The sequence below is a fragment of the Entelurus aequoreus genome, linkage group LG28 (genome assembly GCF_033978785.1).
Source record: "Entelurus aequoreus isolate RoL-2023_Sb linkage group LG28, RoL_Eaeq_v1.1, whole genome shotgun sequence".
In the NCBI taxonomy this organism is placed as follows: Eukaryota; Metazoa; Chordata; class Actinopteri; order Syngnathiformes; family Syngnathidae; genus Entelurus; species Entelurus aequoreus.
This window is the reverse complement of record NC_084758.1, coordinates 7,905,473-7,928,939: the sequence shown is the minus strand read 5'-3', so window position 1 is coordinate 7,928,939 and position 23,467 is coordinate 7,905,473. Positions and strand designations below refer to the sequence as shown.

Genomic DNA, 23,467 nt, shown 5'->3' with positions numbered 1-23,467 from the left:
ATAATATGATAAAAAAAGAACACTTGTCAACCATTAGGTTACATTTTTGCATTATAACAACGTTGGAAGGCTATATTTATTATTTAATGATATATGTATTTTTTTGTTTATATAAAAAAAAAAAAGCAAGATTATGGACTATAAAAATTACACAAGTGTTATGATACAAGTTAAAAAAAAAGTTAACTATTAATATTTGAAAATTAAAAATAACAGACTGTTTTACATTATATAGAGGAAGGCTGTCCTACAGCGACATCTAGAGATATTTGTGTGCAAGTACACCTCATTTCCTCCTTCACAGGCTAATATTTTAATATTTTTTTCCATTTTACCAGTCATTTTACCGGACATATTAAAAATGCACACATAAAACACATTATCTGGCATTTATCTGAGCTGCAAAGTAAAAAAAAAAAAAAAAAAGGAGTAGCGACAACAACAAGCGGGCTGAGTTTAGTTCCCTTTCTTTCGTTTTTTAAGTAATATTATAAAAAAAAAAAAATCAAATGAGAAACAATGGGGTTTACTTAAAAAAAAATCTAGTTTTATGTCTGAACAATGTTTCTAGAAAAAGAAGACTATTAATAATCATGTTTAGGTTGCTGAATTTTGAACATTTTACATGCTTTTGTCTTATCTTCTCCAAAATAAAATAATAATTGATATTTTCGATAATAATATGATAAAAAAAGAACACTTGTCAACCATTAGGTTACATTTTTGCATTATAACAACGTTGGAAGGGTATATTTATTATTTAATGATATATGTATTTTTTTGTTTATATAAAGAACAAAAAGCAAGATTATTGACTATAAAAATTACACAAGTGTTATGATACAAGTTAAAAAAATGTTAACTATTAATATTTGAAAATTAAAAATAACAGACTGTTTTACATTATATAGAGGAAGGCTGTCCTACAGCGACATCTAGAGATATTTGTGTGCAAGTACACCTCATTTCCTCCTTCACAGGCTAATATTTTAATATTTTTTTCCATTTTACCAGTCATTTTACCGGACATATTAAAAATGCACACATAAAACACATTATCTGGCATTTATCTGAGCTGCAAAGTAAAAAAAAAAAAAAAGGAGAAGCGACAACAACAAGCGGGCTGAGTTTAGTTCCCTTTCTTTCTTTTTTTAAGTAATATTATAAAAAAAATTAAAAAATTAAATGAGAAACAATGGGGTTTACTTAAAAAAAAAAATCTAGTTTTATGTCTGAACAATGTTTCTAGAAAAAGAAGACTATTAATAACCATGTTTAGGTTGCTGAATTTTGAACATTTTACATGCTTTTGTCTTTATCTTCTCCAAAATAAAATAATAATTGATATTTTCTATAATAATATGATAAAAAAAGAACACTTGTCAACCATTAGGTTACATTTTTGCATTATAACAACGTTGGAAGGGTATATTTATTATTTAATGATATATGTATTTTTTTTGTTTGTATAAAAAACAAAAAGCAAGATTATGGACTATAAAAATTACACAAGTGTTATGATACAAGTTAAAAAAAATGTTAACTATTAATATTTGAAAATTAAAAATAACAGACTGTTTTACATTATATAGAGGAAGGCTGTCCTACGGCGACATCTAGAGATATTTGTGTGCAAGTACACCTCATTTCCTCCTTCACAGGCTAATATTTTAATATTTTTTTCCATTTTACCAGTCATTTTACCGGACATATTAAAAATGCACACATAAAACACATTATCTGGCATTTATCTGAGCTGCAAAGTAAAAAAAAAAAAAAGGAGAAGCGACAACAACAAGCGGGCTGAGTTTAGTTCCCTTGCTTTCTTTTTTTAAGTAATATTATAAAAAATAAAAAAAATAAATGAGAAACAATGGGGTTTACTTTAAAAAAATCTAGTTTTATGTCTGAACAATGTTTCTAGAAAAAGAAGACTATTAATAATCATGTTGAGGTTGCTGAATTTTGAACATTTTACATGCTTTTGTCTTATCTTCTCCAAAATAAAATAACAATTGATATTTTCTATAATAATATGATAAAAAAAGAACACTTGTCAACCATTAGGTTACATTTTTGCATTATATCAACGTTGGAAGGGTATATTTATTATTTAATGATATATGTATTTTTTTGTTTATATAAAAAACAAAAAGCAAGATTATTGACTATAAAAATTACACAAGTGTTATGATACAAGTTAAAAAAAATGTTAACTATTAATATTTGAAAATTAAAAATAACAGACTGTTTTACATTATATAGAGGAAGGCTGTCCTACAGCGACATCTAGAGATATTTGTGTGCAAGTACACCTCATTTCCTCCTTCACAGGCTAATATTTTAATATTTTTTTCCATTTTACCAGTCATTCTACCGGACATATTAAAAATGCACACATAAAACACATTATCTGGCATTTATCTGAGCTGCAAAGTAAAAAAAAAAAAAAAGAGAAGCGACAACAACAAGCGGGCTGAGTTTAGTTCCCTTTCTTTCTTTTTTTAAGTAATATTATAAAAAAAATAAAAAAATAAAATGAGAAACAATGGGGTTTACTTAAAAAAAAAAATCTAGTTTTATGTCTGAACAATGTTTCTAGAAAAAGAAGACTATTAATAACCATGTTTAGGTTGCTGAATTTTGAACATTTTACATGCTTTTGTCTTATCTTCTCCAAAATAAAATAATAATTGATATTTTCTATAATAATATGATAAAAAAAGAACACTTGTCAACCATTAGGTTACATTTTTGCATTATATCAACGTTGGAAGGGTATATTTATTATTTATTGATATATGTATTTTTTTGTTTATATAAAGAACAAAAAGCAAGATTATTGACTATAAAAATTACACAAGTGTTATGATACAAGTTTTACATTTTTTTAATTATTAATATTTGAAAATTAAGAATAACAAACTGTTTTACATTATGTAGAGGAAGGCTGTCCTACAGCGACCTCTAGAGATATTTGTGTGCAAGTACACGTCATTTCCTCCTTCACGGGAAAATATTTTAATATTTTTTACATTTTACCGGTTATTTTACCGCACATATTAAAAATGCACACATAAAACACATTATCTGGCATGTATCTGAGCTGTTACTTTAACAAAAATAAAATAAATGATTAAAGACGTCACGTGACGATAGGCTGCGTCATGACGTCAGATGCGGAAGTAAAAATAAAAAAGGGGAAGCGACAACAGGAAGCGGCGCTTGAGTTTGGTTTACTTTCTTTTTTAAAAAAAAAAAAGTAATATTATTAAAAAAATAATTAAATGAGAAACAATGGGGTTTACTTTTTAAAAAATGTACTTTTATGTCTAAAAAATGTTTGTAGAAAAAGAAGACTATTAATAATCATGTTTAGGTTGCTGAATTTTGAACATTTTACATGCTTTTGTCTTATCTTCTCCAAAATAAAATAATAATTGATATTTTCTATAATAATATGATAAAAAAGAACACTTGTCAACCATTAGGTTTGCATTTTTGCCTCATAAAAACGTTGGAAGGGTATATTTAATTAATGATTATTATTTTTTGGTTAAAATAAAGAACAAAAAGCAAGATTATAGACTATAAAAATTACACAAGTGTTATGATACAAGTTAAAAAAAAAAGTTAACTACTAATATTTGAAAATTAAAAATAACAAACTGTTTTACATTATGTAGAGGAAGACTGTCATAAAGCGACATCTAGAGATATTTGTGTGCAAGTACACCTCATTTCCTCCTTCACAAAAAAATATTTTATTATTTTTACAATTTTACCGGAAATATTAAAAATGCACACATAAAACACATTATCTGGCATTTATCTGAGCTGAAAAAAATAAAATAAATGATTGAACACGTCACGTGACGATTTGCTGCGTCATGACGTCAGATGCGGAAGTTAAAAAAAAAAGGAGAAGCAACAACAAGAAGCGGCGCTTGAGTTTTGTTCACTTTTTTTTTTTAAGTGATATTTTAAAATAAATTATTAAATGAGAAACAATGGGGTTTACTTTAAAAATTGTTTTACTTTTATGTCTGAATAATGTTTCTGGAAAAAGAAGACTATTAATAATCATGTTTAGGTTGCTAAATTTTGAACATTTTACACGTTTTTGTCTATCTTCTCCAAAATGAAATAATAATTGTTATTTTCTATAATAATATGATAAAAACAACACTTGTCAACCATTAGGTTACATTTTGCATTATAAGGTTTGGAAGGGTATATTTATTTAATGATGTATATATATTTTTGTTAATATAAAGAACAAAAACCAAGATATAAGACTATAAAAATTACACAAGTGTTATGATACAAGTTTAAACATTTTTTTAAATAATCATTTTTAGGTTGCTGAATTTTGAACATTAGACATGCTTTTGTCTTATCGTCTCCAAAATAAAATAATAATTGATATTTTCTATAATAATATGATAAAAAGAACACTTGTCAACCATTAGGTTTGCATTTTTGCATCATAAAAACGTTGAAAGTTTATATTTATTTAATGATAATTATTTTTTTGTTAATATAAAAAACAAAAAGCAAGATTATTGACTATAAAAAATACACAAGTGTTATGATACAAGTTTTAATTTTTTTTTAATTATTAATATTTGAAAATTAAGAATAACAACCTTTTACATGATGTACATTAAGGCTGACATCTAGAGATATTTGTGTGCAAGTACACCTCATTTCCTCCTTAACGGGAAAATATTTTAATATTTTATAATTTTACCGGAAATATTAAAAATGCACACATAAAACACGTTATCTGGCATTTATCTGAACTGTTACTTTCTTTAACGAAAATAAAATAAACGACTAAAGACGCCACGTGACGATAGGCTGCGTCATGACGTCAGATGCGGAAGTGACAAAAAAGGGGAAGCGACGACAAGCGGCGCTTGAGTTTAGTTCACTCTCTTTTTTTTCTTTTTTTTTAAGTGTCACTATGTTCTCCAAAGTAAAATAATAATTGGTATTTTCTAAAATTATCTGAGCTGTTACTTTCTTTAACAAAACTAAAATAAATCATTAACGACGTCACCTGACGGTTTTTGTGCGTCATGACGTCAGATGCGGAAGTGAAAAAAACTAAACAAAAAGGCAAGGCGACAACAACAAGCGGCACTTTCACCCTTTTCTTTTGTCTTGGCCTGTTTTTCACCAGGGGAAAAAAAAAAGCCAACATGGACACAATCTTAATGTTTGCTGTCTCTCTGACGGCGGCTTTTGTTCTAACTTCAGCCACCGGAAGTCAGCCGAGTTGGAGGAGAGTCAACAAAGTAAAGGTGAGTGTTTACTATAATATTCAACAAAACAAAGTAAAGGTGAGTATTTACTTTAATATTTAACAATACAAAGTAAAGGTGAGTATTTACTATGATATTCAACAATACAAAGTAAAGGTGAGTGTCCACTATAACATCCTATGCAACAAGTACAACTCAAGTGAAAACGTTTATTATCACGTTACATGTACAACAAAGTGAGAAAGTGTTTGCTGTCATGCTCTTCCAACATGTAACATTATGCTATTCTTGTCGTAAACACTGTCTAACGTAGCGGAATAAGGTGAGTTCTTGATAATAAACAAATGCGGAAGTGTTACTGCATGTGGTTAGGGGGTGTGCCTAATGAAGTGTCTCACAGCCTGTTACTCTATGTGGTTAGGAGGTGTGCCTAATGAAGTGTCTCACAGCCTGTTACTCTATGTGGTTAGGAGGTGTGCCTAATGAAGTGTCTCACAGCCTGTTACTCTATGTGGTTAGGAGGTGTGCCTAATGAAGTGTCTCACAGCCTGTTACTCTATGTGGTTAGGAGGTGTGCCTAATGAAGTGTCTCACTACCTGTTACTCTATGTGGTTAGGGGGTGTGCCTAATGAAGTGTCTCACTACCTGTTACTCTATGTGGTTAGGGGGTGTGCCTAATGAAGTGTCTCACTACCTGTTACTCTATGTGGTTAGGGGGTGTGCCTAATGAAGTGTCTCACTACCTGTTACTCCATGTGGTTAGGGGGTGTGCCTAATGAAGTGTCTCACAGCCTGTTACTCTATGTGGTTAGGAGGTGTGCCTAATGAAGTGTCTCACAGCCTGTTACTCTATGTGGTTAGGGGGTGTGCCTAATGAAGTGTCTCACTACCTGTTACTCTATGTGGTTAGGGGGTGTGCCTAATGAAGTGTCTCACTACCTGTTACTCTATGTGGTTAGGAGGTGTGCCTAATGAAGTGTCTCACTACCTGTTACTCTATGTGGTTAGGGGGTGTGCCTAATGAAGTGTCTCACAGCCTGTTACTGTATGTGGTTAGGGGGTGTGCCTAATGAAGTGTCTCACAGCCTGTTACTGTATGTGGTTAGGGGGTGTGCCTAATGAAGTGTCTCACAGCCTGTTACTCTATGTGGTTAGGGGGTGTGCCTAATGAAGTGTCTCACAGCCTGTTACTCTATGTGGTTAGGGGGTGTGCCTAATGAAGTGTCTCACAGCCTGTTACTCTATGTGGTTAGGGGGTGTGCCTAATGAAGTGTCTCACAGCCTGTTACTCTATGTGGTTAGGGGGTGTGCCTAATGAAGTGTCTCACAGCCTGTTACTGTATGTGGTTAGGGGGTGTGCCTAATGAAGTGTCTCACAGCCTGTTACTGTATGTGGTTAGGGGGTGTGCCTAATGAAGTGTCTCACAGCCTGTTACTCTATGTGGTTAGGGGGTGTGCCTAATGAAGTGTCTCACTACCTGTTACTCTATGTGGTTAGGGGGTGTGCCTAATGAAGTGTCTCACAGCCTGTTACTCTATGTGGTTAGGGGGTGTGCCTAATGAAGTGTCTCACAGCCTGTTACTGTATGTGGTTAGGGGGTGTGCCTAATGAAGTGTCTCACAGCCTGTCACTGCAGTGTTTTTCAACCTTTTTTGAGCCAAGGCACATTTTTTGCGTTGGAAAAATCCGCCAGCAGAAATCATTTAAAAAAAACGAAACTCAGTTGACAGTAAAAAGTCAATCGTTGGGTATGACTTTAAAGCGTAACCAAGCATGCATCACTATAGCTCTTGTCTCAAAGTAGGTGTGCTGTCACCACTTGTCACATCACACCGACTTATTTGGACTTTTTTGCTGTTTTCCTGTGTGTAGTGGTTTAGTTTTTGTCTTGCGCTCCTATTTTTAATGGCTTTTTCTCTTTTTTTGGTATTTTCCTGTAGCATGTCTTCCTTTGAGCGATATTTCCCGCATCTACTTGGTTTTAGTAATCAAGTATATTTCAGTTGTTTTCATCCTTCTTTGTGGGGACATTGTTGATTGTCAAACCTAACCCCCCCCCCCCCCCTCCATATCCCACACCCCGGATTGTAAATAATGTAAATAATTCCATGTATATACTCTGATGATTATCTTGTGTGATGACTGTATTATGATGATAGTATATATCTGATAGTATATATCTGTATCATGAATCAATTTAAGTGGACAACTTAAACAAGTTGAAAAACTTATTGGGGTGTTACCATTTAGTGGTCAATTGTACGGAATATGTACTTCACTGTGCAATCTACTAATAAAAGTTTCAATCGATCAATCAATTCAATCAATCAATCAATCAATCAATGTTCGGATGTACTTTGTGGACGCCATCTTTGCTCCACAGTAAGTCTTTGCTGTCGTCCAGCATTCTGTTTTTGTTTACTTTGTAGCCAGTTCAGTTTTAGTCTCGTTCTGCGTAGCCTTCCCCAAGCTTCAATGCCTTTTCTTAGGGGCACTCACCCTTTGTTTATGTTTGGTTTAAGCATTTGACGCCTTTTTACCTGCACACTGCCTCCCGCTGTTTCCGACATCTACAAAGCAATTAGCTACCGGCTGCCACCTACTGACATGGAAGAGTATTACACGGTTACTCTGCACTGACACTCAACAACAACAACATCATTTGCAGACTATAATTACTGGTTTGCAAAAAATATTGTTAACCCATCCACACCAGACTGTATCTCACGGCACACTAGTGTGCCGCGGCACAGTGGTTGAAAAACACGGTGTTACTGTATGTGGTTAGGGGGTGTGCCTAATGAAGTGTCTCACAGCCGATATGAAGCACACATGATCTTGACGCGTCTTTATTCCAATCTGCGTTGCAGTTGCTGGGATTCGACTGGGAGAATTGCGGCGAGCCGGACGCCGCCGCCGTGATAAGTACGCTCAACGTGTCGCCCGACCCCATCAGCATCCCGGGCGATGTGACGGTCGCCGCCTCCGGGACGACGTCCGTGGAGCTCGGGGCTCCTCTCGACGTGAGTGTACTCACTGAAGTGTACTGACGGAAAGTATTCCGCACGCCAAAAAAACACCAAGTCATTTTATGGTACTGGTTGCCACGGTAACGGCCGGTCATGATTGAAAAATCATTGCTAAGTCATGTGACACAGGAAGTGACCTGCAGAGTCGCTATACTGCAGCGGACGGGGGAGGTTGCAAGTCAACATTAGAAAGGAGAGAAGGTAATTATTGCTAGATAAATAAAGTTTGATTTTTATTTACACTTTCAACGTCAGAGCACTCATTGGAAAATGACTTTAAAATAGTAGTGAGTTACTTTTTAACTTGCCAAAAATCAAACATTTAATTAGTATTGAAATGACTATTTATTAAATATAATTAATCACCACGGAAAGTAATTATTGCTTCACTAAAATAAAAGTACAATATCTGGCATATTAAGGTAAAAGACGTTTCATGAAAGCAGAGTGTAAGTGGCCTGTGTATGAAAAGTGCCACAAATAAAGTTTGATTTTTATTTACACTTCCTACATCAGAGCACTCATTGACAGTGTTTGGGAAATGACTTTAAAGTAGTAGTGAGTTACTTTTTAGCTTGCCAAAAATTGAATTACTATTGAAATTACTATTCATTAAATATAATTAATTACCAGAGAAAGTAATTATTGCTTCACTAAAGAATAAAAAATAAGCGTAAAATATCTGGCATATGCAGTTGAAAGGCGTTTCATGAAAGCAGAGTGTAAGTGGCCTGTGTATGAAAAGTGCTACATAAATAAAGTTAGATTTTTATTTACACTTTCATCATCAGAGCACTCATTGGTGTTTGGAAAATGACTTTAAAATAGTAGTGAGTTACTTTTTAACTTGTCAAAAATCAAAAATTTTATTAGTAAGGAAATTACTCTTAAATAAATAAAATAAATTACCAGGTAAGGTAATTATTGCTTCACTTAAAAATAATGTAAAATATCTGGAATATGCAGTTAAAAGACGTTTCATGAAAGCAGAGTGTAAGTGGCCTGTGTATGAAAAGTGCTACATAAATAAAGTTAGATTTTTATTTACACTTTCATCATCAGAGCACTCATTGGTGTTTGGAAAATGACTTTAAAATAGTAGTGAGTTACTTTTTAACTTGTCAAAAATCAAAAATTTTATTAGTAAGGAAATTACTCTTAAATAAATAAAATAAATTACCAGGTAAGGTAATTATTGCTTCACTTAAAAATAATGTAAAATATCTGGAATATGCAGTTAAAAGACGTTTCATGAAAGCAGAGTGTAAGTGGCCTGTTTATTATTAAATATAATGAATTACCAGGGAAAGTAATTATTGCTTCACGAAAAAAACCCGTAAAATATCTGGCATATGCAGTTAAAAGACGTTTCATGAAAGCAGAGTGTACGTCGCCTGTGTATGAAAAGTGCCACAAATAAAGTTTGATTTTTATTTACACTTCCTACATCAGAGCACTCATTGACAGTGTTTGGGAAATGACTTTAAAGTAGTAGTGAGTTACTTTTTAGCTTGCCAAAAATTGAATTACTATTGAAATTACTACTCATTAAATATAATTAATTACCAGAGAAAGTAATTATTGCTTCACTAAAATAAAAGTACAATATCTGGCATATTAAGTTGAAAGATGTTTCATGAAAGCAGAGTGTAAGTGGCCTGTGTATGAAAAGTGCCACAAATAAAGTTTGATTTTTATTTACACTTCCTACATCAGAGCACTCATTGACAGTGTTTGGGAAATGACTTTAAAGTAGTAGTGAGTTACTTTTTAGCTTGCCAAAAATTGAATTACTATTGAAATTACTATTCATTAAATATAATTAATTACCAGAGAAAGTAATTATTGTTTCACTAAAAGATAAAAAATAAGCGTAAAATATCTGGCATATGCAGTTGAAAGGCGTTTCATGAAAGCAGAGTGTAAGTGGCCTGTGTATGAAAAGTGCCACAAATAGTTAGATTTTTATTTACACTTTCAACATCAGAGCATTCATTGACGGTGTTTGGAAAATGGCGTTATAATAGTACTGAGTTACTTTTTAACATGCCAAAAATCCAACATTGAATTAGTAATGAAATTACTCTTTAATAAATATAATTAATTACCATGGAAAATAATTATTGCTTCACAAAAAAATAAACGTAACATATCTGCAATATGCAGTTGAAAGACGTTTCATGAAAGTAGAGTGTAAGTGGCCTGTGTATGAAAAGTGCTACGTAAATACAGTTTTTATTTTTATTCACACTTTCAACGTCAGAGCACTCATTGTCGGTGTTTGGAAAATGAGTTTAAAATAGTAGTGAGTTACTTTTTAACTTGTCAAAAATCAAAAATTGAAATAATAATGAAATTACTCTTTAATAAATATAATTAATACCATGGAAAATAATTATTGCTTGACCAAAAAAAAAAAAAAAAAACGTTAAATATCTGGTATATGCAGTTAAAAGATGTTTCATGAAAGCAGAGTGTAAGTGGCCTGTGTATGAAAAGTGCCACAAATAAAGTTTGATTTGTATTTACACTTCTTACATCAGAGCACTCATTGACAGTGTTTGGAAAATGACTTTAAAATAGTAGTGAGTTACTTTTTAACTTGTCAAAAATCAAAAATTTTATTAGTAAGGAAATTACTCTTAAATAAATAAAATAAATTACCAGGTAAGGTAATTATTGCTTCACTTAAAAATAATGTAAAATATCTGGAATATGCAGTTAAAAGACGTTTCATGAAACAGAGTGTAAGTGGCCTGTGTATGAAAAGCGATTCGTAAATAAAGTTAGATTTTTATTTACACTTTCAACGTCAGAGCACAAGTGTTTGGAAAATGACTTTAAAAATAGTAATGAGTTACTTTTTAACTTGCCAAAAAAACCAACATTTAATTAGTAATGAAATTACTCTTTAATAAATATAATTAATTAGCAGGGAAAGTAATTATTGCTTCACTAAAAAAAAAAAAAAAGGAAAATATCTGGCATATGCAGTTAAAAGACGTTTCATGAAAGCAGAGTGTACGTCGCCTGTGTATGAAAAGTGCTACGTAAATAAAGTTAGATTTTTATTTACACTTTCAACATCAGAGCACTCATTGACAGTGTTTGGAAAATGACTTTAAAATAGTAGTGAGTTACTTTTTAACTTGCCAAAAATAAAAAATTGAATTAGTAATAAAATTAATAAAATTTAATACATATCATTAATTACCAGGGAAAGTAATTATTGCTTCACTAAAAAAAACTTTAAATATTTTGGCATATTAAGTTGAAAGACGTTTCATGAAAGCAGAGTGTAAGTGGCCTGTGTATGAAAAGTGCTACATAAATAAAGTTAGATTTTTATTTACACTTTCAACATCAGAGCACTCATTGGTGTTTGGAAAATGACTTTAAAATAGTAGTGAGTTACTTTTTAACTTGTCAAAAATCAAAAATTTTATTAGTAAGGAAATTACTCTTAAATAAATATAATAAATTACCAGGTAAGGTAATTATTGCTTCACTTAAAAATAATGTAAAATATCTGGCATATGCAGTTAAAAGACGTTTCATGAAAGCAGAGTGTAAGTGGCCTGTGTATGAAAAGCGCTTCGTAAATAAAGTTAGATTTTTATTTACACTTTCAACGTCAGAGCACAAGTGTTTGGAAAATGACTTTAAAAATAGTAATGAGTTACTTTTTAACTTGCCAAAAAAACCAACATTTAATTAGTAATGAAATTACTCTTTAATAAATATAATTAATTAGCAGGGAAAGTAATTATTGCTTCACTAAAAAAAAAAAACAGGAAAATATCTGGCATATGCAGTTAAAAGACGTTTCATGAAAGCAGAGTGTACGTCGCCTGTGTATGAAAAGTGCTACGTAAATAAAGTTAGATTTTTATTTACACTTTCAACATCAGAGCACTCATTGACAGTGTTTGGAAAATGACTTTAAAATAGTAGTGAGTTACTTTTTAACTTGCCAAAAATAAAAAATTGAATTAGTAATAAAATTAATAAAATTTAATACATATCATTAATTACCAGGGAAAGTAATTATTGCTTCACTAAAAAAAACGTTAAATATTTTGGCATATTAAGTTGAAAGACGTTTCATGAAAGCAGAGTGTAAGTGGCCTGTGTATGAAAAGTGCTACATAAATAAAGTTAGATTTTTATTTACACTTTCAACATCAGAGCACTCATTGGTGTTAGGAAAATGACTTTAAAATAGTAGTGAGTTACTTTTTAACTTGTCAAAAATCAAACATTTTATTAGTAAGGAAATTACTCTTAAATAAATATAATAAATTACCAGGTAAGGTAATTATTGCTTCACTTAAAAATAATGTAAAATATCTGGAATATGCAGTTAAAAGACGTTTCATGAAAGCAGAGTGTAAGTGGCTTGTGTATGAAAAGCGATTCGTAAATAAAGTTAGATTTTTATTTACACTTTCAACGTCAGAGCACAAGTGTTTGGAAAATGACTTTAAAAATAGTAATGAGTTACTTTTTAACTTGCCAAAAAAACCAACATTTAATTAGTAATGAAATTACTCTTTAATAAATATAATTAATTAGCAGGGAAAGTAATTATTGCTTCACTAAAAAAAAAAAAAAGGAAAATATCTGGCATATGCAGTTAAAAGACGTTTCATGAAAGCAGAGTGTAAGTGGCCTGTGTATGAAAAGTGCTACGTAAATAAAGTTAGATTTTTATTTACACTTTCAACATCAGAGCACTCATTGACAGTGTTTGGAAAATGACTTTAAAATAGTAGTGAGTTACTTTTTAACTTGCCAAAAATAAAAAATTGAATTAGTAATAAAATTAATAAAATTTAATACATATAATTAATTACCAGGGAAAGTAATTATTGATTCACTAAAAAAAACGTTAAATATTTTGGCATATTAAGTTGAAAGACGTTTCATGAAAGCAGAGTGTAAGTGGCCTGTGTATGAAAAGTGCTACATAAATAAAGTTAGATTTTTATTTACACTTTCAACATCAGAGCACTCATTGGTGTTTGGAAAATGACTTTAAAAATAGTAATGAGTTACTTTTTAACTTGCCAAAAAAACCAACATTTAATTAGTAAGGAAATTACTCTTAAATAAATATAATAAATTACCAGGTAAGGTAATTATTGCTTCACTTAAAAATAATGTAAAATATCTGGAATATGCAGTTAAAAGACGTTTCATGAAAGCAGAGCGTAAGTGGCCTGTGTATGAAAAGCGCTTCGTAAATAAAGTTAGATTTTTATTTACACTTTCAACGTCAGAGCACTCATTGACAGTGTTTGGAAAATGACTTTAAGTGAGTTACTTTTTAACTTGCCAAAAATCTAAAAATTAATTAGTGGTGAAATTACTCTTAAATAAATATAATAAATTACCAGGGAAAGTAATTATTGCTTCACTAATAAAACCTTAAAAAAACCCCATCTTGTCATATTAAGTTGAAAGACGTTTCATGAAAGCAGAGTGTAAGTGTATGGAGAGAGCCAGTATATATACAGTATGTATATATAGTTACTCTACATGCAGGCAGTTTTCGGCCAGCGGCCAAATTTTTACAGCCCGATGCGGCCCTCGGTCTACAAGTTTGGACACCTGTGGTGTACCCAGTGTACTTTCTGAAGGGTACTGACTGAAGTATTTGATACCAGACTGAAGTATTTTACACGTTGCACTCCTCAGGTCGACTTGACGCTGGAGAAGAAGGTTGCAGGGTTCTGGGTGAAGGTTCCGTGTTTGGAGGACGTGGGAAGCTGCCACTATTCTGACGTCTGCGATGTCCTGGACCAGCTGATCCCACCTGGACAAGACTGTCCAGAACCTCTACACACCTCCGGACTGCCCTGCCGCTGCCCCTTCAAGCCTGTGAGACCACTCCTCAGCTGCTAGTCTAGGACTAGTGACTGTGTGTAGCACTAGGACTATTTACTTTGTGTAGCACTAGGACTATTTACTTTGTGTAGAACTAGGACTATTTACTTTGTGTAGAACTAGGAGTGTTGACTTTGTGTAGAACTAGGACTATTTACTTTGTGTAGAATTAGGACTATTTACTTTGTGTAGAACTAGGACTATTTACTTCGTGTAGAACTAGGAGTGTTGACTTTGTGTAGAACTAGGACTATTTACTTTGTGTAGAACTAGGAGTGTTGACTTTGTGTAGAACTAGGACTATTTACTTTGTGTAGAACTAGGAGTGTTGACTTTGTGTAGAACTAGGACTATTTACTTTGTGTAGAACTAGGAGTGTTGACTTTGTGTAGAACTAGGAGTGTTTACTTTGTGTAGAACTATGAGTGTTGACTTTGTGTAGAACTAAGACTATTTACTTTGTGTAGAACTAGGAGTGTTGACTTCGTGTAGAACTAAGAGTGTTGACCTTGTGTAGAACTAGGACTATTTACTTTGTGTAGAACTAGGAGTGTTGACTTTGTGTAGAACTAGGAATGTTGACTTTGTGTTGAACTAGGATTGTTGACTTTGTGTAGAACTAAGAGTGTTGACTTTGTGTAGAACTAGGACTATTTACTTTGTGTAGAACTAGGAGTACTGATTGTGTAGAACTTGGAGTGTTGACTTTGTGTAGACCTAGGAGTGTTGACTTTGTGTAGAACTAGGACTATTTACTTTGTGTAGAACTAGGACTATTTACTTTGTGTAGGACTAGGACTAGGACTATTTACTTTGTGTAGAACTAGGACTATTTACTTTGTGTAGAACTAGGAGTGTTGACCTTGTGTAGAACTAGGACTATTTACTTTGTGTAGAACTATGACTATTTACTTTGTGTAGCACTAGGACTATTTACTTTGTGTAGAACTAGGAGTGTTGACTTTGTGTAGAACTAGGACTATTTACTTTGTGTAGAACTAGGAGTGTTGACTTTGTGTAGAACTAGGACTATTTACTTTGTGTAGAACTAGGAGTGTTGACTTTGTGTAGAACTAAGCATGTTGACTTTGTGTAGAACTAGGACTATTTACTTTGTGTAGAACTAGGAGTGTTGACTTTGTGTAGAACTAAGAGTGTTGACTTTGTGTAGAACTAGGAGTACTGATTGTGTAGAACTAGGAGTGTTGACTTTGTGTAGTACTAAGAGTGTTGACTTTGTGTAGAACTAGGACTATTTACTTTGTGTAGAACTAGGAGTACTGATTGTGTAGAACTTGGAGTGTCGACTTTGTGTAGAACTAGGAGTGTTGACTTTGTGTAGAACTAGGAGTGTTGACTTTGTGTAGAACTAGGAGTATTGACTTTGTGTAGAACTAGGACTATTTACTTCGTGTAGAACTAGGAGTGATGACTTTGTGTAGACCTAGGAGTGTTGACTTTGTGTAGAACTAAGAGTGTTGACTTTGTGTAGAACTAGGAATGTTGACTTTGTGTAGAACTAGGAGTGTTGACTTTGTGTAGAACTAAGAGTGTTGACTTTGTGTAGAACTAGGAATGTTGACTTTGTGTAGAACTAGGAGTGTTGACTTTGTGTAGAACTAAGAGTGTTGACTTTGTGTAGAACTAGGAATGTTGACTTTGTGTAGAACTAGGAGTGTTGACTTTGTGTAGAACTAAGAGTGTTGACTTTGTGTAGAACTAAGAGTGTTGACTTTGTGTAGAACTAGGAATGTTGACTTTGTGTAGAACTAGGACTATTTACTTTGTGTAGAACTAGGAGTGTTGACTTTGTGTAGAACTAGGAGTGTTGACTTTGTTGTGTTCTAGGGCTCGTACTCGCTGCCCCAGTCGGACTTCTTCCTGCCCTACATGGATCTTCCATCCTGGCTCACCAACGGAGACTACCGCCTGCAGGCGGTCCTCGGCAGTGCGGACGAAGAGCTGGGCTGCCTCAAGGTGGAGCTCTCCCTCAGCTCGGACTGAGGGGCTGTGTGCGACGTAACCGAGACCACCATGATCAAAACCCTTTGAATAAACGATCAATTTCCTGTCTTGCTCACTTTCAACTTTGAACTTTTTATTCCTCAGGCTTTTACTTTTGTGAATCATTTCAAACTTTTTCACAATAAAATTGATTTTGATGAACATTTGTTGCTCAATGTACATTTTGTAATAAATATATGGTGATGATATTAAGGGTGTCCCATCTAGTGTGTGTACTTGTGTGCGATACAAGCAGTCCTGCGGAGTGTTTAATTATGTATGATATCATGTGCGATACAAGCAGTCCTGCAACATGTTGATTTGTGTGTGATATGTGCGATACGAGCAGTCCTGCACTGTTGTTTACATGTGTGTGATATCATTTGCAATACAAGCGGTCCTGCAAAATGTGTACTTGTGTGTGATATCATGTGCGATACAATCAGTCCTGCAGCGTGTTTGTGTGTGATATCTTGTGCTATTCAATCAGTCCTGCAGTGTTTGTGTGTGATATCATGTGTGATACAATCAGTCCTGCAGCGTGTTCGTGTGTGATATCATGTGCTATTCAATCAGTCCTGCAGCGTGTTTGTGTGATATAATGTGCGATACAAGCAGTCATGCAGCGTGTTTACTTGTGTGTGATATCATTTGGGATACAAGCAGTCCTGAAGAATGTGTGTGTGTGTGTGTGAGAGATCATGTGCAATACAAGCTGTCCTGTAGTGTGTTTACTTGTGCGTGACATCATGCGCGATACAAGCAGTCCTGCAGCATGTTGACTTGTGTGTGATATCATGTGCGATACAAGCAGCCCTGCAGCATGTTGACTTGTGTGTGATATAATGTGGGATACAAGCAGTCTTGCAGCATGTTGACTTGTGTGTGATATCATGTGCGATACAAGCAGTCCTGCAGCATGTTGACTTGTGTGTGATATCATGTGCGACACAAGCAGTCCTGCAGCATGTTGACTTGTGTGTGATATAATGTGGGATACAAGCAGTCCTGCAGCATGTTTACTTTTGTGCGATATCATGTGTGATACAATCTGTCCTGCGGCGTCTTTACTTTGTGTGTGATATCATGTGCAATACCAGCAGTCCTGCAGCTTGTTTACCTGTGTGCGATGTCATGTGTGATACAAGCAGTCCTGCGGCGTCTTGTGTGTGATATCATGTGCAATACCAGCAGTCCTGCAGCTTGTTTACCTGTGTGCGATGTCATGTGTGATTCAAGCAGTCCTGCGGCGTCTTGTGTGTGAAATCATGTGCAATACCAGCAGTCCTGCAGCTTGTTTACCTGTGTGCGATGTCATGTGTGATACAAGCAGTCCTACGGCGTCTTGTGTGTGAGGCTCCAGCAACCCCCCGCGACTCCGAAAGGGACACGCGGTAGAACATGGATGGATGGACGGATGGATGATATCATGTGCGATACAATCAGTCCTGCAGAGTGTTTATTTGTGTGTGATATCATGTGCGATACAATCAGTCCTGCAGAGTGTTTACTTGTGTGTGATATCATGTGCGATACAATCAGCCCTGCGGAGTGTTTATTTGTGTGTGATATCATGTGCGATACAATCAGTCCTGCAGAGAGTTTATTTGTGTGTGATATCATGTGCGATACAATCAGTCCTGCAGAGTGTTTATTTGTGTGTGATATCATGTGCGATACAATCAATCCTGCAGAGTGTTTATTTGTGTGTGATATCATGTGCGATACAATCAGTCCTGCAGAGTGTTTATTTGTGTGTGATATCATGTGCGATACAAGCAGTCTTGCAGAGTGTTTACTTGTGTGTGAGGCTCCAGCACCCCCTGCGAGCTCGAAAGGGACAAGCGGTAGAAAATGGATGGATGGATGGATGTCAAGTCTAAATACACCTGAAATAAAGCATCACACGTCTAAATACACCTGAAATAAACCATCACACGTCTAAATACACCTGAAATAAAGCATCACACGTCTAAATACACCTGAAATAAAGCATCACACGTCTAAATACACCTGAAATAAAGCATCACACGTCTAAATACACCTGAAATAAACCATCACACGTCTAAATACACCTGAAATAAACCATCACACGTCTAAATACACCTGAAATAAACCATCACACGTCTAAATACACCTGAAATAAACCATCACACGTCTAAATACACCTGAAATAAACCATCACACGTCTAAATACACCTGAAATAAAGCATCACACGTCTAAATACACCTGAAATAAACCATCACACGTCTAAATACACCTGAAATAAAGCATCACACGTCTAAATACACCTGAAATAAACCACCACACGTCTAAATACACCTGAAATAAAGCATCACACGTCTAAATACACCTGAAATAAACCACCACACGTCTAAATACACCTGAAATAAAGCATCACACGTCTAAATACACCTGAAATAAAGCATCACGCGTCTAAATACACCTGAAATAAACCATCACACGTCTAAATACACCTGAAATAAACCATCACACGTCTAAATACACCTGAAATAAACCACCACACGTCTAAATACACCTGAAATAAACCACCACACGTCTAAATACACCTGAAATAAACCACCACACGTCTAAATACACCTGATATAAACCATCACACGTCTAAATACACCTAAAATAAACCACCACACGTCTAAATACACCTGAAATAAACCATCACACGTCTAAATACACCTGAAATAAACCACCACACGTCTAAATACACCTGAAATAAAACATCACACGTCTAAATACACCTGAAATAAAGCATCACACGTCTAAATACACCTGAAATAAAGCATCACACGTCTAAATACACCTGAAATAAACCACCACACGTCTAAATACACCTGAAATAAACCACCACACGTCTAAATACACCTGAAATAAACCATCACACGTCTAAAAGTATTCACAGCGTACATTTGAGCAGTCGTTCAGGCTTGGAGATCATGACTTTGAAATGACCTTCTCTCACACCCAGCTTTTGACAACAATGGTTCGGTCCAACTTGGGGCTAATCAGTGATACAGGTGTGTTCACCTGTATCAGCCCCACCTGCACTCTCTGAGCCAGCAGTTGTCAGCCAAGGTGAGTGACAGCTGTCATTTCTTTGTTGACTGCATGTTTGACACTGTGATTGTTGTTTGTTCATGTTGTTGTTCAAGCAGTCAAACTGTCACTGTGTGATATCATGTGCGATACAAGCAGTCCTGCAGAGTGTTTACATGTGTGTGATATCATGTGCGATTCAATCAGGCCTGCAGCATGTTTACTTGTGTGTGATATCATGTGCGATTCAATCAGGCCTGCAGCATGTTTACTTGTGTGTGATATCATGTGCGATTCAAGCAGTCCTGCAGCGTGTTTACTTGTGTGTGATACCATGTGCGATTCAATCAGTCCTGCAGCATGTTTACTTGTGTGTGATATCATGTGCAATACAAGCAGACCTGCAGCGTGTTTACTTGTGTGTGGTATCATTTGGGATACAAGCAGTCCTGTAGAAAGTGTGTGTGTGTGTGTGTGGGTGTGGGTGTGATATCATGTGTGATACAAGCAGAACTGCAGAGTGTTTACATGTGTGTGATATCATGTGCAATACAAGCAGTCCTGCAGAGTGTTTACATGTGTGTGATATCATGTGCGATTCAAGCAGTCCTGCAGCGTGTTTACTTGTGTGTGATATCATGTGTGATACAAGCAGTCCTGCAGCATGTTTACTTGTGTGTGATATCTTGTGCGATACAAGCAGACCTGCAGCGTGTTTACTTGTGTGTGGTATCATTTGGGATACAAGCAGTCCTGTAGAAAGTGTGTGTGTGTGTGTGGGTGTGATATCATGTGTGATACAAGCAGAACTGCAGAGTGTTTACATGTGTGTGATATCATGTGCGATACAAGCAGACCTGCAGCGTGTTTACTTGTGTGTGGTATCATTTGGGATACAAGCAGTCCTGTAGAAAGTGTGTGTGTGTGTGGGTGTGATATCATGTGTGATACAAGCAGAACTGCAGAGTGTTTACATGTGTGTGATATCATGTGCAATACAAGCAGTCCTGCAGCGTGTTTACTTGTGTGTGTGATATCATGTGCAATACAAGAAGTCCTGCAGCGTGTTTACTTGTGTGTGATATCATGTGCGATTCAAGCAGACCTGCAGTGTGTTTACTTGTGTGTGGTATCATTTGGGATACAAGCAGTCCTGTAGAAAGTGTGTGTGTGTGTGTGTGTGTGTGTGTGGGTGTGATATCATGTGTGATACAAGCAGAACTGCAGAGTGTTTACTTGTGTGTGATATCATGTGCGATTCAAGCAGACCTGCAGCGTGTTTACTTGTGTGTGGTATCATTTGGGATACAAGCAGTCCTGTAGAAAGTGTGTGTGTGTGTGTGTGTGTGTGGTATCATGTGTGATACAAGCAGTCCTGCAGCGTGTTTACTTGTGTGTGATATCATGTGCGATTCAAGCAGTCCTGCAGCGTGTTTACTTGTTTGTGATATCATGTGCGATTCAAGCAGTCCTGCAGCATGTTTACTTGTGTGTGATATCTTGTGCGATACAAGCAGACCTGCAGCGTGTTTACTTGTGTGTGGTATCATGTGCGATTCAATCAGTCCTGCAGCATGTTTACTTGTGTGTGATATCATGTGCAATTCAATCAGTCCAGCAGGGTGTTTACTTGTGTGTGATACCATGTGCGATTCAATCAGTCCTGCAGGGTGTTTACTTGTGTGCGATATCATGTGCGATTCAATCAGTCCAGCAGGGTGTTTACTTGTGTGTGATATCATGTGCGATTCAATCAGTCCAGCAGGGTGTTTACTTGTGTGTGATACCATGTGCGATTCAATCAGTCCTGCAGGGTGTTTACTTGTGTGTGATATCATGTGCGATTCAATCAGTCCTGCAGCATGTTTACTTATGTGTGATATCTTGTGCGATACAAGCAGACCTGCAGCATGTTTACTTATGTGTGATATCTTGTGCGATACAAGCAGACCTGCAGAATGTTTACTTGTGTGTGATATCATGTGCGATTCAATCAGTCCTGCAGGGTGTTTACTTGTGTGTGATATCATGTGCGATTCAATCAGTCCTGCAGGGTGTTTACTTGTGTGTGATATCATGTGCGATTCAATCAGTCCTGCAGCATGTTTACTTGTGTGTGATATCATGTGCGATTCAATCAGTCCTGCAGCATGTTTACTTGTGTGTGATATCATGTGCGATTCAATCAGTCCAGCAGGGTGTTTACTTGTGTGTGATACCATGTGCGATTCAATCAGTCCTGCAGGGTGTTTACTTGTGTGCGATATCATGTGCGATTCAATCAGTCCAGCAGGGTGTTTACTTGTGTGTGATATCATGTGCGATTCAATCAGTCCTGCAGGGTGTTTACTTGTGTGTGATATCATGTGCGATTCAATCAGTCCTGCAGCATGTTTACTTATGTGTGATATCTTGTGCGATACAAGCAGACCTGCAGCATGTTTACTTATGTGTGGTATCTTGTGCGATACAAGCAGACCTGCAGAATGTTTACTTGTGTGTGATATCATGTGCGATTCAATCAGTCCTGCAGGGTGTTTACTTGTGTGTGATATCTTGTGCGATACAAGCAGACCTGCAGCGTGTTTACTTGTGTGTGGTATCATTTGGGATACAAGCAGTCCTGTAGAAAGTGTGTGTGTGTGTGTGTGTGTGTGTGTGTGTGTGTGTGTGTGTGTGTGTGTGTGTGTGTGTGTGTGTGGGTGTGATATCATGTGCAATACAAGCAGTCCTGCAGCGTGTTTACTTGTGTGTGTGATATCATGTGCAATACAAGCAGTCCTGCAGAGTGTTTACTTGTGTGTGATATCTTGTGCGATACAAGCAGACCTGCAGCGTGTTTACTTGTGTGTGGTATCATTTGGGATACAAGCAGTCCTGTAGAAAGTGTGTGTGTGTGTGTGTGTGTGGGTGTGATATCATGTGTGATACAAGCAGAACTGCAGAGTGTTTACTTGTGTGTGATATCATGTGCGATTCAAGCAGTCCTGCAGAGTGTTTACTTGTGTGTGATATCTTGTGCGATACAACCAGTCCTGCAGAGTGTTTACTTGTGTGTGATATCTTGTGCGATACAAGCAGTCCTGCAGCGTGTTTGTTTGTGATATCATGTGCGGTTCAATCAGCCCTGCAGCGTGTTTACTTGTGTGTGATATCATTTGGGATACAAGCAGTCCTGCAGAAAGTGTGTGTGTGGGTGTGATATCATGTGTGATACAAGCTGGCCTGCAGCGTGTTTATTTGTTGGTGATATCATGTGCAATACAAGCTGTCCTGCAGAGTCTTTACTTGTGTGTGAGATCATGTGCGATACAAGCTGTCCTGCAGAGTGTTTACTTTTGTGTGATATCATGTGCGATACAAGCAGTCCTGCAGACTGTTTACTTATGTATGATATCATGTGCAATACAAGCAGTCCTTTAGAGTCTTTACTTGTGTTTGATATCATGTGCGAAACAAGCGGTCCTGTATTGTGTTCACTTGTGTCTGATATCATGTGCGATACAAGCAGTCCTGCTGCATATTGACTTGTGTGTGATATCATGTGCAATACAAGCAGTCCTGTGTGTTTCCTTTGCGTGATATAATGTATGATACAAGAAGTCCTGCAGCATGTTTACTTGTTTGCGATATCATGTGTGATACAAGCAGTCCTGCAACGTGTTGATTTGTGTGATATCATGTGCGATACAAGCAGTCCTGCAGCGTGTTTACTTGTGTTTGATATCATTTGGGATACAGGCAGTCCTGCAGTTTGTGTGTGTGTGAGATCATTTGCGATACAAGCTGTCCTGCAGAGTGTTTACTTGTGTGTGATATCATGTGCGATACAAGCAGTCCTGCAGACTGTTTACTTATGTATGATATCATGTGCAATACAAGCAGTCCTGCAGAGTCTTTACTTGTGTGTGATATCGTGTGCGAAACAAGCGGTCCTGTATTGTGTTTACTTATGTCTGATATCATGTGCGATACAAGCAGTCCTGCTGCATGTTGACTTGTGTGCGATACAACCAGTCCTGCAACGTATTGAGTTTTGTGTGCGATACAAGCAGTCCTACAGCGCGTTTACTTGGGGCTACTAGAAAGTTTCCAGTAACAAACGTGTCCGCATCATTCATCTTACTGCATCACAATTTAAATTAATTACTGTGACCACTAGGTGTCGCCAAAAGTAAATATTCCCACTTCAACTTGAAGACAGCATAAGTCCATTCCACA

At 35.8% G+C, this 23,467-nt stretch overlaps 1 protein-coding gene across 1 annotated transcript; it reads left to right on the top strand.

Annotated features, from left to right (window-relative positions):
• The first annotated feature begins 5,082 nt into the window (after window positions 1-5,082).
• On the top strand, window positions 5,083-16,360 carry gm2a (ganglioside GM2 activator). The gene is made up of 4 exons (XM_062040143.1): window positions 5,083-5,309; window positions 8,143-8,295; window positions 14,002-14,184; window positions 16,039-16,360. Exons 1-4 carry the CDS (start codon window positions 5,085-5,087, stop codon window positions 16,192-16,194), a joined length of 717 nt encoding a protein of 238 aa, XP_061896127.1. The 5' UTR covers window positions 5,083-5,084; the 3' UTR covers window positions 16,195-16,360.
• Window positions 16,361-23,467: the final 7,107 nt, after the last annotated feature.